At 38.7% G+C, this 16,903-nt stretch overlaps 2 protein-coding genes across 2 annotated transcripts in view; both read left to right on the plus strand.

Annotated features, from left to right (window-relative positions):
* The first annotated feature begins 10,712 nt into the window (after window positions 1-10,712).
* LOC118558701 (galactose-specific lectin nattectin-like) lies at window positions 10,713-13,849 on the plus strand. The gene is made up of 10 exons (XM_036129247.1): window positions 10,713-10,771; window positions 10,880-10,969; window positions 11,629-11,676; window positions 11,885-11,914; window positions 12,038-12,079; window positions 12,181-12,216; window positions 12,345-12,454; window positions 12,813-12,947; window positions 13,296-13,404; window positions 13,567-13,849. Exons 2-10 carry the CDS (start codon window positions 10,909-10,911, stop codon window positions 13,629-13,631), a joined length of 636 nt encoding a protein of 211 aa, XP_035985140.1. The 5' UTR covers window positions 10,713-10,771; window positions 10,880-10,908; the 3' UTR covers window positions 13,632-13,849.
* A 1,245-nt stretch (window positions 13,850-15,094) lies between these two features.
* LOC118558703 (galactose-specific lectin nattectin-like) overlaps window positions 15,095-16,903 on the plus strand; it is a 42,498-nt gene continuing 40,689 nt past the window's right edge. The window contains exons 1-6 of the mRNA XM_036129249.1: window positions 15,095-15,109; window positions 15,185-15,279; window positions 15,405-15,446; window positions 16,259-16,288; window positions 16,374-16,415; window positions 16,509-16,615. Of these exons, the coding sequence (XP_035985142.1) occupies window positions 15,219-15,279; window positions 15,405-15,446; window positions 16,259-16,288; window positions 16,374-16,415; window positions 16,509-16,615 (282 nt within the window). The 5' untranslated portion in view covers window positions 15,095-15,109; window positions 15,185-15,218. The remainder of the gene's footprint in view (window positions 15,110-15,184; window positions 15,280-15,404; window positions 15,447-16,258; window positions 16,289-16,373; window positions 16,416-16,508; window positions 16,616-16,903) is intronic.

Genomic DNA, 16,903 nt, shown 5'->3' on the forward strand with positions numbered 1-16,903 from the left:
AAAATGAGGAACTGACCATAAAAAAGGGAATTGAAGCAAAAAATAGCTCAGAATTTAACATTTTTAACCTAAAAATGCATCATCACTGATCACAACCCCAGATGAATGCCTTATCTTTTCCCCTTGTCATGGCTCTGAGAACTGCAGTACGAAGGAACTTGGCATGGATGTCATGTAACGGCGAAGAACAAAATTTTATCGGGACTGGTTAACTATCAAATGTTTTATGGTATCTTCTTTTGACTCAGTGAAACAAATGTTTTTAGCTTTGCATGCTTGTGTTTGCTTATTGTTTTGTGTAATTGGTTTGCATATCGTAATCTTTGGCATTACAAAGTCCGCATGGTAGGATTGTAGACAGAGTTTGCACGGCCAGGCTCTCTACGGGGCCTCATCCAAAGGGTTCCTATACAAGTCTTTAATTTGACTTGAGTATAGGTTTTGCTACATAATGATAAGGTTTAATCTTACTCTTTCCTCCACTGTGCAGTACTGTCACAGCTGCCATCTGTCTTGCTAACTGCAATCTCATCCCCCCCAGCATAAAGTTGTGACAAATGTTGATGCAAAGTGATGTCAACGTCACATCAAATCTGTGTTGGTTGTTCTCTCTGGAGTCCAATTCAGATCAGATGCCAGACTGGGCCTGGACCCATATGGAAGTTTCACCAATCTGACTCACATATAGACCAGATCTCAGTGTTTACACTAGTTCTTAAAGTCTGACTTGGTCACTTGAAGCCCCAAAAAATCAGATCTTGGCCACATTTTGCCTGCAGGGGGAGCAGAACCTTAGTGTCCATTTTTAGGAAAGAAGCAGTGACAAAATTCACCTACTTGTTTAGTCCATTTTTTTAACATCTGGTTTTGTTGTGTGAAGTAACAGACACTCAAATTAAATGTGACATGATCAATAATTTTTGACGCTGCTTTGAAGAAAAACATTGAGTATGGATCTGATTTAGGGTCAAAGTGGTGGCCTAGTGGTTAGAGCTCAATGCTCTAACCACTAGGCCACCACTCCCCCCCGGAGCAATGCTGAAAATCTAGTCCATGCATTTGTTACTTCAAGGCTGGACTATTGTAATTCTTTACTGTTAGGAAGTCCACAAAACGCAGTTCAAAGTCTTCAGCTGATCCAAAATGCTGCAGCGACACTTCTGATGAAAATCAACAAGAGGGTATCATATTCTCCTATTTTAGCTTCCCTCACTGGCTTCCTGTTAAATCACGAAAAGAGTTTAAAAATCTCCTTCTCACGTAATAAAGCCCTTAATAATCAAGCTCCATCATATATCAGAGCTCTGATTACCCCGTATGTTCCTAACAGAGCACTTCGCTCTCAGACTGCAGGTCTGCTGGTGGTTCCTAGAGTCTCTAAAAGTAGAATGGGAGGCAGATCCTTTAGCTATCAGGCTCCTCTCCTGTGGAACCAACTCCCAGTTTTGGTCTGTGAGGCAGACACCCTGTCTACTTTTAAGACTAATCTTAAAACTTTCCTGTTTGACAAAGCTTATAGTTAGAGTGGCTCATGTTATCCTGAGCTACCTCTATAGTTATGCTGCTATAGGCTTAGGCTTGCTGGAGGACATCAGGATCTATTTTTCTCACTCTACTGAATTCTACTGTTCTACAATCTGCATTGCTTGTTGTTATTTCAGCTTTTAACTTCATTTTTTTTCTTCATAGTAGGTACACCTGGTTCTGACGTTCTGTAGCTGTGACATAATCCAGGGAAGACAGATCATCCACTATTACCATCTAACATAGAAAGTACTCCTGGGTCAATGTGAGCTTCTGTGCTTTCTGTGTCTCTGCTCTGTCTTTCTCTAAGCCCCAGTGGGTCGAGGCAGATGAGCATTCACACTGAGCCTGGTTCTGGTTCTGCTGGAGGTTTTCCTCTCTGTTAAAGGGAGTTTTCCTCTCCACTGTCGCTTCATGCATGCTCAGTATGAGGGATTGCTGCAAAGTCATTAACAAAGTAGACGACTGTCCACTGTGGCTCTATGCTTCTCCAGGAGGAGTGAATGCTGCTTGGAGAGACTTGATGCAACTGTTGGGTTTCGTTTGAGAGGAACTTTCTGACCAACCTGGAGGGTTTGATTGAATTTGACTTTGTAAAGTGCCTTGAGATGACGTGTTGTGAATTGCCGCTAGACAAATAAAAACTGAACTGAATTGAATAGACGTGTCATCCATGGAAGCTTCACGGCTTTTTTTGTTATTATTGTCCAATAGTGTAACAAACTGAACCACCAACACCAAACCATGAAAAATAAATGACAAACTGTGGCTCAGTGGGTACAGTAGTCGTCTGGCAAGGTTGCAGGTTTGATTCCAGCCTCCCCCTGTCACATGTCGATGTTCCCCTGGCACTTAACCTCAAGTTGCCTACCAATCTGCATATCAGTAGATAAGTGTGTGCATGTAGTGAGTGCAATTGAGTCAATGTCACTAAAGTAAAGCACTTTCAGTGATCAGTATGAATTGGAAAAGCGCTATATAGATTCAGTCCATTTATTTTTCATTTTTAGTGTTGCTGCAAATTAAAGGGAAAGTACAACACTATTTACATTAGACAAATAGCAAACTTGTATGGGTTGTTTTGGGACTTTCGGGTGTTTTTTCTTGTTTAGGGCGTCGTTTGCATACTTAATGATGTGGTTCGTACTGAACATCGCACAGCAGTCCTGGGTCATCAGGGTGAAGAGCAATTGGCTCAGTACAAAGCCCTGAGCGGACCTGCTACCGAGGGAGATGACACTGGAGGTGTTCTTTCCAACCCAGACAGAGTGAGGTCTCTCTGTGAGGAGATCCAGCAGCCAGTTACACAGGGGGGCTGTTGATTCAAAGGAGGGCCAGTTTGCTCGCCAGGTGCTGGGGGATGTAAAGGAAACCGTAAAAAGCATTCAGATGTGGGTTTTGTTCTCCTCCATGTGCTTCAGGCTCAGGTGGAGTTTAGAGAAGATAGCGTTCTCTGTGGAACAGTAAGCAAACTGAAGCAGATCAAATAGGGAGAGTTTGGAGCATTGATATTATGGGATGTACCATAAAAGAAATGGTTTTAAACACACCCACCAGCAAATAGAAAAAAAGAACTTAGAAAATAGAACAGAAGTGACACAACAACCTCAGAGATACAAATCAACCTTTTTCTCTGCAAGAATGATGCTGCACAAGTGTTTATAGTCTTATCTCCTTCACGTGAAGGATAGTGCTTAGTTCCCCTAATGTGCTAAAAAAAAAGAGATGCAGAAATGATTTCAATGTGTGCTTCCGGAGAGGTTTCTTGAAAATTTTTTACCTCCCACCCTACATTATTTTTAAGTTTGGCTCAGTAGTTTCAGTTCATTGTTAGAAGCAACAGGTCAAATGATTCACTGACCCATCCAGCGATCATGATTGAACAATGTCATTTAGAAATTTGGCCAAAATGTCACATGTTTCAAGGTGGGATTGGTTGAGAAGAAGACTGTACCAATAGATGGTCTAACAGAAAAAGAAATCTGAAGCCTGCTTGTGTGTTTAATGATTTCTTTTGGTTAAATAGTTTTTTTTAAGTCTTCTTTTAAGAATCCTGCCCTCCTGTGTGGTTGGAATTCTAAACAATAACAACTGACTTTCCAGAGTTACTGAACAAGGAGACAGCAGAGTGATGAAGTTCCAGCACTTTTATTGGCAAACAGAGCAGAGATCACATAGATCGAAGTAATCGCACCACACGGTCCCGCTGCAGTCTGGGTCTGCCCTGTCTCTGCCCCTCCTCGCTTTCGGCTCTCCCTAATACTGCACAGTGTCCTTGGCATGAGACACAACAGAGACAGTCTATCCTTGACAATCAACATCTCGCACAGTAGCTACGCAGCATTTGGCCTTGCAATCACCAAACAGTGGATCTCATACACAGCCATCATGTCTCCAAGCCTCCCATGTCTGAGTGGCGTGAGGCCATAGTGACTTCAGAATAATACTCCATTAACACTCCACCCTTTTGATCACATGGATAATGTTTTATCCGTGTGATCACACACAAAACAAGATGAATATGTGAACATGAATATGTGAACAAAACACAAGGAACCCAAAAGTACTGGAACTTTTAGTAATGATCAACACATAAAATATCCACACAAATGATCTCAAAAGACGTCCCCTATCTTTAAGAGGGACAGCTAGGGTGCTCCTCAGGTGAATAGAGGACATTGTTGGCCCCTTGCCTTGGTCTGATCCTCTGACGACAACATGGATGCAGTGCCCCCTCCCCCCCTCGCCTCCCAGGTCACATTACCTGGGGGTCATAGTGACCTAGTGCATAGTGTGCATCTACACAAAGTGAGGTAGGTGGTTGTGTAAGCATGGTGCAAACAGTGGGGGCTACAGAAGGCCTTGCAACAAGGTAACTGTGTTATCAGGAAATTTACCCGTTTTAAACTCTGCCCATCAAATCTGTAGTTTCTGGGTTTTTGCTCTTTTATGTATCACCCAATTCTTACCTGTTGGGATTTCTGCATTCTGAATTAAACTGTTGGACTAATTATTGCCCTATTGCCAGGATTAAAGGACTAATGTCTCAGCAGGATCTGGAAAAAATTAATCCATGTGTTTATCTTTAGTAGAACTGATTACTGCAACGGTGTTTTCACAGGTCTGCCTAAAAAGTGGATCAGACAGCTGCAGCTGATCCAGAACGCTGCTGCCCGCGTCCTCACTAAAACTAAGAAAGAAGAGCACATCACCCCAGTTCTGATGTCCTTACACTGGCTCCCTGTATCTCAGAGAATAGACTTTAAAATACTTCTGTTAGTCTATAAATCCCTGAATGGCTTAGCACCTAAATACATTACAGACTTGTTATCAGTGTATCAACCATCCAGATCACTAAGGTCTTCTAGCTCCAGCTTACTCTGCAGAACCAGAACAGACTCTTTTTAATATTTACTCTTAGTTTCCATTCTCCCATGTTTTATTTTGTTTAAATTTTTCTACATTTTATTCCAACTTGCTTTTATCCTGTTTTTCTTTTCCTATGTTTAAATCATGTAAAGCACTTTGCAATGTCCTTCTACTAAAATGTGCTATACAAATACATTTGCCTTGCCTTGACTTGCCTATCATCTCTGTCAAAAAGTTAGAAAAGTAAGTTGGGTTTGTTTGTGAACCACTCATTGCTCAACAAGGATATTTTCGACCACATAATACATAATTGCAGTTTTAAATAAACATGCTGTATAAAGCTATCTAGTAAGAAATCTTTCAAAATTACCCTGAAGTTTATATTTACTTTTCATGAAACTGATACAGTGAAGGAAGTTTGCAGAGCAAAGTCCTCTCTGACAACTCCCTGATTCAGTTTCATGGTTTGAACCGACACACACCTTGCAAAAAGTCACAAAGTACAAAGATTAATCAACACCTGAGTCATGATGAAATAAAAAGATATATGTTGAGGATTGGTTGATTTCCAAGAGGTTTTCTCATTTTTCCTAGATTATTTGGAGGATTTGAATCTCACTGTGGTTTAATACTTACAAAGGAACTTCCTCATTGACCTTTTAAAGAGCCAAACCAATTTCTTTAAGTTGAATTCCAGTAGAATTAAAACTCAGCAGCACCTCCTCAAAACCATGACAGTGAAATCTAAAACTGACTAACATGCAGAATGCTTCAGAGAAGTGGGGTTAATTTTATGGAAATATACGTGTGTTTTGTTTTTACAGTTTATTTTTCAAAATTTGTGCAAATGCAAATTATCTTCAGAAAATGTTTTATTCAGTAGAACAAGTTTAATCCTGTCATTAAAGAGTTTACAGTAAATGTTTCCCATGCAAATAATGTGTCATTTAAGCAAAAAAATCAGGTATCAGTAATTAGATACAGAAGTGAATAATACCTGTGCTTAAAGCAATGGCTAACATCACTAGTTTTAATAAGGCTTTTGACACTGAACAAACATTCTGAGTTTCATGCTTGACTCAAAATGTTGCCACCATCTTATTATTGCATCACCTTTAGAGAAGACAGAGCAAATAGCAGAATTTTTTTTACTGTATTCCATCACTGAGTGGATAAAAATCTGACCTGTTAATATTGTATGGCAAAAATATAAATCCACCCTCCAACATCCGTATGGTTTGTTTTTTTAGAGATGAAAAACTGATGCTTTTCGGCACAATTATTCTAAGAAATAGGCAGGTGGACACTTAGAAGGAGGAGTCACCTACTAGGTTTATTTTATTCTTTGTTTGTCATTTTGCATTTAATGTTTATTATTATTGTTTTTTGAGATTTAACATAATTTATATATCTCTCAAAGGCAAAAACAGCAGAACCAAGGCTGTATGTTAATTAGGTTTGACCAGCTTTGTTGCAGTCTACCAAAAATTATATATATATATATATATATATATATATATATATATATATATATATATATATATATATATATATATATGCTGTTTCTGCCTAAGGTGAAAAAAGATACTTTGGTACATGGATGAGTATTCAGCTAGCAACATTAATCTCTGAGTCTCAACCGGTGCAGAAAAAAAAAATCTATTGTTTTCTTGTGGTCAGGTTTAGACAACTGCTTGTACATGTAAAATTTTGGGTAGGAAAATGCAACATTTATATAAAGCGAAATGCGGAAATTCAGACTGAAGAAACTCATTGCTTATCTCCATCAATCAGGGACTCATTCGCCTCCGATGCAAGCCAATCAGCTTTGAACTGCTCCTCCTAGAAGCCAATCGGTGTCCTGGATTCATCTTAAAAGAACTTCAAATCCAGCTCAACTTCTACCCAGCAAGCAAGCAGTCGCTGTGCGATGTCGTATCTGGACTCTGATGACTGGATTCAACCCACCTCCATCCCCTTCTCCACCATCAGCAGCTCCATCTGGCTTTCCTATGTGCTCCTACAACCTTGTTCCTATTAGAGTGTAATTCCTCCTGGACTCTACAGAATTTGCTGTCATATATCAATCGGTCCGGCAGAAGACCGCCATGTTGGGCCCGGTTCTGCCAGAGGTTTCTTCCCAAAGGGGAGTTTTTCTTCTCCACAGTCGCTTCAAGCTTGCTCATCATGGCACAAGCATGCAAACCTGTGTTTATCAAATTGGACATCTAGCTCAAACAGATCACCATATGGACAGAACAAACTCCTTCTATCTCCACTCAGCCACCAGTTTCAGGCCTGGGGGATCATTCCTATTCTCATACACCTGCTTATGCATATTGAAGTATAATTCAGCGTGAATGTTTCCTGCCGAGGTCTGAGCGCCAAAGTCTTAAAATATTGTATCAATAAATTCTTCTAATTGTCTCTTCTTTCTGTGTGAGTTTTTCAGATTGAATTTGTATGTGGAATTAATTATGTATTTTTAATAAACTCAGTTGGTGTTTTATTATTTGACCACAGTTAAAGATACTTCAGTGAAATTTTAACTAACTTCCAGCTAGAATTAACAAGTAAATGCATTTTCAGTGCCATACTGAGAGAAAATATTCACAATTGTTTTTATAGATATTAGACAAACTCATGGCAATTGTCTCCTTGCAGAAGTACAAATTCACAATTTTAGCAGACCTCATGAGGATGAAGGCAACCGAGGGCTGAAAAATCGAACTCTTAAATTACTAAATTATTGGACCCATTTATAAAGAAAATATAATATCACATTTCCCTGTATTTTTACTTCAAATAGTTGCCTCATATTCATAAATGTGGCAACGTATGTCCTAATGGATGACATACAGTGTTAATTAAGATAAACTTTGGAATCCAACAGTCTGGGTGGAGATGTTTTTAGTTTGGTGTAATGCATCTGGCAAATGCGATAGGCGAGCAAACACAGTGTAGAGTTTCCACTGTGCAGCGAGCCAATGTGTGTATTTAAGTGCAAGTACTTCTCTCTGGGAAGCCTGCATTAATAGTCTTTTAATCCTTTTAATGTAGCAGTTTAATGTAGTTTACATAAGTGGATTCTAAAACCATGTTGATGAAAGTAATTTGTGTTCCTTCACGTTTGTTTCTCTTGCATCTCATTGCAAACTTTAGAAAACATAAAAATATGGTTTTATACAGTTTTTGTTTCCTTTTGTCTTACCAAGTTCCAGTTCATTCCCTGATAATCTCTTGTCTATGATTGTTACAAATATATGTGGGACTCTTGTGTCTTATCTAAAATTTTACTTATTTTGTGATTATTTTTCATTGTTTGACTTTATCTTAAACATTTTATAAATATATGCTTTTATGTTCATTTGTTCCTAAAAACACTTTATCAGAATACACCAGTCAGTTCACTGGTATTTTTCCTTCACAGCAACACTGTGGGGCCCAGCTTTGTTCCTCTAGAGGTGTCACATATGCTTTAGTTTTGTCTCTTCAATTCACCCGATGCACCTCAATAGTTTATCAACAAACATTTTTTTATCTGATTTAGCTACAATACACTTTTAGCTTTAGGCAAGACATTACATCTGGGGTGAAGTAAACAGTACCTTTTGTTTAAAAAGCACATCCACATGATGATTTTTTTTAGGAAGCAACATCACGACATCACAGAAACCAAGAAAGTCAACTCCACTCAAAACGCTGCTAGGGCAGATCTTTGCTAATTTTAAATGTTAATTAAGTGCATACAACAGTTGTCCTCAAAACACATACAATACATGTCGCACCGTGCTAATAACAATAACCAGGATCCACTTTAATTGCCAAGTATGTGACACAAACATACGGGAAGAAATATATAAATATATTTTTATAATGTAAATGTGTATATACACATCTTTTTTTTGAAACGAAAGAAATTGTTGGATTGGTTTAAATAAGCATTGTATCAATCGGGGGACTTTGTTAACAGTTCATCAGATTGACAGCCTGCTGGAAGAAGCTGTTTTGTTAAAGCTGTTTTTTTTGCAACCACATGTAATGTGGGGTGTTCTGCAAACCAGAGTTTGGAACCGGACACAGTGTTTTGTAAAAGTTATTTATAAAAGATGTAGATGGTGGCAGAAGAGACAGCAATGGCTGGAGACCGCAGAGTCAGGCTTGACCAGGTGGTGATATTAGAGACAAACTTGACCAGATGATGCAGGCAGAGACAAACTTGACCAGATGATACAGGAAGAGACAAACTTGACCAGATGATACAGGCAGAGACAAACTTGACCAGATGATACAGGCAGAGACAAACTTGACAGGGTGATGATATCAAAGACAAACTTGACCAGATAATAACAGGAAGAGACAAACTTGACCAGATGATACAAGAAGGTACAAACTTGACCAGATGATGTAGGCAGAAACAAACTTGACCGGGTGTTAATATCAGAGACAAACTTGACCAGATGATACAGGAAGATACAAACTTGACCAGATGGTACAGGCAGAGACAAACTTGACTGGGTGTTGATATCAGAGACAAACTTGACCAGATGATACAGGCAGAGACAAACTTGATCAGAAGCAGCTGATGTGTCCCCAGTAAGTTTCATGTGAAAGTGCAAATTTTCTAGAAGTTTTCTAGAAGCCCCTTTTCGAATAACTTTGCATGTGCAAGACCGTCTTACCCACTACCTTCCGCACCTTTCATCATATGAAAAATTCTCCCAAATCCACTCTGGTCTTATTTCTTTCTACTGAGGCCGACCTCTTCTCATAAACGTGAATACAGTTTACTTCTTGCAACTCTCAGCCATGTTCAAAGTATACAGTGAGAGCAGCATAGATGGCTAACACCGGAGCTAACACTTAAGCTAACCGAATAAATAAACACTAGAAGTGCACAACCATCAAGCGGAAATCAACAAGGGACGTGCACGTACATTGGCGTTACGCGAGTGCGTCACAATGATTGGCATGTGGGACAATATACTGGGGGATAACCTGCCATTCCTTACAAACGGCAGGTGGTTGTGTTGATGTCAATGTCTTTAAGTTGACTTATGCCATGCCATGCATGGTGTGAGTCATCCTCCTTTTATAGGATGCCTTTGTATCTCTGATATCTACCTTCAGCTCTACTCTGACAAAACGGTATGGTTTTGTGTCATGTGACCTGAAGAATGTTGCTGGCTTTCAGCTAAAATAAATCTTGCTGCTCTTTCATTTGGTTTCAGCTCAAACCATGCTAATTTACTGACCAGCCCTATCCACATATATAGTTTTATATCAGCAATGTAGATTATGTTTTGTGACTGACATTTTGCCTTTTATTTCCTGGGGTCTGATGGTTGTGAAATTGTCTTGCTGAAAAGAGTGACAATATTCATCAGTTAAACCTGGCCTTTAATTTATTCTGGTGCCCATTTTAACAGCCTAGATGTGCAACTAAGCTATAAAACTGATGCTGGATCAACTGACAATTTATCTTTTGTTTTTACTAGCTTCAGATTGCACAGTATTAAGAAAGGCAGAAACTTAGTTTTCAACTAAACTAAACGTGAGACAGCTGTTTTGGCTGAAGGGATGAATGTTCTTGTTACCCTCCTTTCCAAACAAACAACACCAAACTGAAACTACACCCAGATTTGTGTTCTAAGATACAGGCATGACAGGTGAAACTCAATACCCCAGTTAGAATGAACATGAGATATTTTATATGTTTGCTTTGTCATGTGTGTTTGATAAATGTTGACATGCATGGACCCAGTTCCTGTTCTGGAACCGGGCAGAAATCGTATATAAGATCAGGTCTTGGACTTGTTCATCACTTCCAGACAGGAAAGCCAAGGCTACAGTCTGAATCTCAACCAAAGGAAATAAGGTACATCTGCTCTGCGGTTTGGAAAAACAGCTTTAATATTTTTTATTACACTAACAATGTTTGGTTGGTTGATTGTTTGATTGATTTCCTTATCATCTTTGTTTTAAGGTGAATATTTGACCTGCATCTTCTCCACCATGAAGCTGCTGACTCTGTCGTTCCTGCTTTGTGCCCTGCTGGCTCTGAGCTTGGCTGCGGGTAAGTTTGTCTGTACATGTGAAGTATGGAGATCCTGAATATCATAAACCGCTGATGAAAACGTCCAATCCAGCAATCTCCTGGTTAAAAAAACTACATTAAGTCTATTTGAACTAATGATGTATGTTTGAAACATCAGTAGTTCTGCAGCACAAGAAGGCAAGGAAATAGTTCAATATGGCAGATTTTGTGATACTCCTTAATTTAAGGCCAGTCATTTATATTAATAATTTAACTTTATTGATCTCACAATGGAGAAATTCACTACTACATTTAACCCATCCCCCTGGTGGAGCAGTGGGCTGCCACTGTGCGGCATCCTGCCACTGTCCGGCGTCCGGAGTTAAGGGTCTTGCTTAGGGAACTAGAGTGGCAGTCTGTGGGAGTTGAACTCAGAAGCTGCAGGAGCAAAGCACAGTGCTCTAACCAGTAGGCAAACACTCCCCCACAGTCACAACACAGAGGCCTACAGTGTGGTCAGGTGTGATTAATCCATTATGTCTATTGAAAGCTCAATGCAATAGAGGAGATCAGTTTGAAACATTCCTGGTTTGAAATTCCTTCAATGCTCAGAATGAACCAAACTGGCTGTTCTGATCAAAAAGAAGAGCTGGGTTCTTAAAGTATACCTGCAAGAACCATGCGTTTAACCTCCACAGATACCACAAAGGGAACTGTTACCAAGGATGCTGAGGAGGCTGCTGAAGGTAAGCCTATTCTAAAAAATAAAGAAATGACATGCTTTCATTGCTTTAATATTTATTTGGGTGTATAGATGTATATAAATACATATGTATGTGTGTTAATTCACATATTTATGAGGTGACTTATACTTTGTTATACTAGAAGTAATTTCTGATTAAGGTCTTTTTTGCGTATTTCTAGATTTCATTTGACTCAATTTATCTTTTGTAGAATCCAAGGATGAGGAAACCGCTCCAGAAGGTAAGTCAAAATGAAATGTTCGTCTTAAAGAGGGTTTAGAAAATCTGGTAATATGGTAATCCCTCATTATTTTCAAAATATACACTAGATCAAATCGTGAAATAATGTTTATGTTCTTTCTAGCTGTAGAAGATGAATCTGAGGAGGAGAAATCAGCTCCAGAGGGTTGGTTGTAATTAAATCCACTTCATTATAGTTACAGTAACTATTCAATAACAAAGTAATGTTACAAATATTAACAACCTTGAAATCTGTAAATCTTTCAGAAGAAGAAGAAACTGAAAGTGATGCTGACAAATCAGGTAGATAATATGTATATCTGGATGTTATTTTTCAAGAATGATCTTTACCAAAGAAAAGATGGCAAAGCTTTCTTTTAAACACATGTGGAGATTTTAACGAATGACATCCTTGTTTGTATTTCCTTCAGGAAAAAGTCATGTGGCTAAGAGAGCGACATCTTGCCCCGGTGGCTGGACAAGATATGGATCTCGCTGTTTCTACTATGTTGGAGCCAGTTACACCTGGGCTCAAGCTGAGGTAACACCTGCAATCACACGGCAAACTATTTAATGCTATCGGTTCACATATAATAAGTCTGGCCATTTTTAACTCTGTACAGAAAACAATTGCAAACAGCAACATGTAAACATAAACCTGAAATTCATAGTAATTCTACAATTAGGGAGATTAAATGGCTTCCCCGTACACCGGAAGAGATGCACTCTCCAAGACTCAGCATGTTGTATTTTAGAGAAATTGTCAAAGCAGCTGGTAGGCCTCTAGATCTTTTTGCTGCTCCTAAGTTTTTCTTGGTTTTGTTTTAGTATTAAGTAAGTCAATATATAGTCAATATAGTTTCTGTGTTTCTTTTCTTTGTTTTTCACTGCCTCTCTAGAGCTACTGTGTGGCCCGGGGGGGAAACCTTGCATCTGTACGGAGCTCCTCTGAATACAACTGGCTTAGAAGCTACATTCAGAGCAAGGATTGTTCATCTAAAATGACTTGGATCGGCGGTTCCGACGGAGAGCAGGTATTGTCTGAGAAACAATTAGTTATTCTTCTGCAAAACTTGTGTGGGACATTTCAGAAATGTTTTTATTTTTGTTTTCTTGTCTTTTATTTAGGAAAATTTACCAGAATTTCAGTATAAATTCTGTAATTTCCCTCTGGGATTATTAAAGTATGTCTGTCTGTCTGTCTGTCTGTCTGATAGGAAATAGATGAGTAAAAGTGATACTTTTACTCAATAACAGCAAGCTTAAAGTTTCAAATATCAGCTTTCCTCATCCATTTCTTGTCTAATGAAGGTTGAAGGAACTGAGTGTTTATAGATTTCATACGTTCACTCTTTATTCTGCTTTCTCCTCTTACTTTCCAGGAGCGTAACTGGTTCTGGAGTGATGGCTCTCGCTTCCTCTTCAGAAACTGGTGCTCATCAAGGCCTTCAAGCAGCCGTAGTCTTAACTGCCTCGCGATGAACTATTCATGTAATCTAACACAGAAAACACACACAAACACCATCAAGACATTTAATCATAAACAGAGAAAATATTTACATTTACAACATTTGTCTGTTTAGCTAAAAAAAAAACATGTCTTGCCAAGAACGTTGCAATCCTTATCCTTATCTTTGTTTTCTGTGCCTGCAGCTCGCAAATGTGGGATAGACTACCCATGCACATACCGATACCCGTTTGTCTGTGTACGGGGTTAAGACCAGAGCTGAAGGAACATCCCAAACAAGACGTCTAATCAATTCTACTTTTCTTTTATTCTCTCCCGCTGCTGTAACGCTGAGAAATGAGTGAAGCGACAAGATTCAGGAGGTGGAATGTCTCTTTGGTCACATGGCAAAGAGCAAATGGAATGTAGTCTGGAAAGAATGCTTTTAGCTCAACTAAACCTTACCCTGTTTTCTATTTCAAAATTAAATTTCTGAAGCATCGAAACAAGTTTGTCTTTGTGTGTTTTCTATATCTTGAGTGGCTTCAGGGCACAACAACATTTTTAAGACAATAAAAGGACACAAAAAGCAGCAGTGGGTAATGGGGGGAAAGCTTTCACAACATGCACTATAGCCACCATAAGATGTGGAGATAATATTGACGTACATTTTATTTACTAGTCAACTCTTGATCCACAAAGAACAAATTAACTAATTAAGTATTAAATCTTTAAACGTTTTTCTTAACATGATTTTATGAAAATTGCTTAATTATTAATTGTCAGTGCTCCAAATTGTTAGCTTTTATAATCACACGAAATATAGCTCAAAAGTGCCCTTTGCCTAATTCTAAAGTTGAAGTTGATACATCTACGAGGCGATGCCCTTTAAGGATGTTCCAAAGGTCGTTGCAAGACAAGCAGTCCACAGCATCACATCCATAGAGGTACTTTTCCATGCATTCATCGTTTCTTTGATGCCAAACTGTAGCATGTTCTGTTTGATCTAATTACTGTATGACAATTGGATCTGGAAATTACATCAACCACAAATTAATTACAGCTTTAACTTAAAAGACCAGAAGGATTTACAACCCGCTATCGTCAGAGTACAGGCTAATTACATTCAGAAGTGTAGAATCAGACACAAGAGTTTGAAAAGAACAAAACACACAAACCAGTTATGTTCTTTTTTTACATCTGATTTACTGGTAAGACAGACAGTAACCCGACAGAAAAAGTTACTTTTAAACAGCCCTGTGCATGGACTTATTCTGCGGTCCATTTAACCTCAAAATGTGGATATTAAGAGCACAATTTGAGGTATGGTTCACAAAAGTTGGCAAAAACGTCTTATTTTGTGTCATCAGCTTTTAGGATTAAAAGTTGACTATTTGGTTACGGATGGATTATATTTTAGTTTAAAGGATAGGTGTATGTTTGTTTTAAAGACCGATTTGGCAACTTTGTTACCTGATGAGGAAGACAGAAGCTGAATGAACACATATTACTGAACTAAGGCAACACCCACGTTAATGTCATAAGATACAGACACAACAAATGTGAAATCTAATATGCCGCGGTGTATTGATATGGTCATCGTATACATTTGTTTTTTCTGCATGTGTGTTCTACGGACATGCCTGTTTCACATTTCCTGGTTTGCCAGCTGATGGAAACTGTATATAAGAGCAGCTCTTTGACTTGTTCAGCATCTCCAGAGTCAGGCGCTGAGGTAAAGGAAACAAGGTAATCCTTGAGGTTGGTAAAGACTCGTTATATTCTTTATTCTTACCAGGTTGTTTCTTGTTTTTGTTTCTTAAGGTTTTCATTGTCTTTGATCTACATTATCTCCACCATGAAGATGCTGACCCTACCGATCCTTCTTTGTGCTTTGCTGGCTCTGAGCAGCACTGCAGGTATGTTGTTCCTGTAAATGTAGATTTCCATGTAAAAGCAGGAATTTTTAAGCATAATGTACACCTGCTTTAAATGTTACAAATTATGCAAACAATGCCATTGTGATAACCTACATCTCCTGCAGACGCCCAAGATGTATCCGGAACTAAGGAACCTGTTCCAGAACGTGAGTTTAGTTTTATAATTTGTAATAAAATGAGACAAACTAATTGTATACCAGAGGTATTCACATGGGTTCTTTGCAGTAACGATAAACCAACTGTTAAGAATGTGTAATCGCACTAAGAGGTGTCTTTTTCTTTTTAGATATTATTATTGTAACATTCATTTTTGTGACAATTAACAAGAGATTTTTTTCATTTATTTAAATCTACATCATATGCATAAAGTTCAGACAAACGTGCATATAGTTTTAATACAGAACATCATCAGGACTAAATATAGTAGATATATTATTCTACCAAATATTGTGATCAAGGGGTCCTTGTATCTTGTGATATTGCACAGATCAGTGTTGCCATGATGATTGCAACTTGACATATTGTGCAGCTCAACTAACAGCTGATATGCAAATAGGCCGGTGTCTTTTGTGGAATCAGGTTTGTGAGCGACATGACCAAAGTAACCGCACTGGTACTTTGGCCTGTTTTTAGAAAAATTAGCTTTGCCACACCAAAAGGAGTTTTTCAGATAGTTTAAAAGTAGATAGGGCGCGCTTGTGGCGCGGCAGGAAGCGCGACCCATATATGGAGGCCTTGGTCCTCGACGCGGTTGACCCGGGTTCGGATCTGACCCGTGGTCCTTTGCCGCATGTCTTTCCCCTCTTCCACCCCCCTGCCTGTCAGCCTACTTTCAGAATAAGCGAGCCACTAGAGCCGCAAAAAAAAAAAAAAAAAAAAAAAAGTAGATACATTTTTGTCATGACAGGATTCTGTCAGGCTGCGAATGAAAATTTGTGATCTTTCCTTTCCCTTTTAGAAACTGTGGATGAGATACCTGCTCCAGAAGGTGAGTTGAAACCAGATGTGTTTTAGTCAAAAAGTATAAGTATATAGACATGTTAAATCTCAGATTCTAATAACATCAAATGCAGCCCCACTTTTAGGAGAAGCTGGAAATGATACAGATGCATCAGGTTAGTCCGCCTTTCACTTCTTAACTATCTCCACACTCAAAACAGACATTACATTTTTGATGTTTCATATGCTCCTCTCTGTATCTTCTCCAGGAAAGAGCGTGGCTAAGAGAGCGACTTCTTGTCCCGGTGGTTGGACGCTTTACAGGTCTCGCTGTTTCCTCTATGTTTCTGCCAGCTACTACTGGGCCCAGGCTGAGGTAATGACTTCTCCCTCACACAGCAAACCTGACACTTCTGAGGACTGAAATAGCTGCTATGAAATATTCTGATGTATTCATAGCAGCAGATAAAACAAGAAATGTTTGGATGAGAGCTGAAAAGAGATAGAAAATATCAAAATGAGGTTGAAAACACCATCATTTGTTGCCATTCAATAGATTGGCTGACACAGCAAAGAAGAAAAGTTCAGATAAATATTACAACAACAAACAAATATTTGAACGCCAGAAATAATGAGAAACATCTAAACCTATGCTAAAAATAAA

The sequence above is a fragment of the Fundulus heteroclitus genome, unplaced genomic scaffold (assembly GCF_011125445.2).
Source record: "Fundulus heteroclitus isolate FHET01 unplaced genomic scaffold, MU-UCD_Fhet_4.1 scaffold_149, whole genome shotgun sequence".
Classification (NCBI taxonomy): Eukaryota; Metazoa; Chordata; class Actinopteri; order Cyprinodontiformes; family Fundulidae; genus Fundulus; species Fundulus heteroclitus.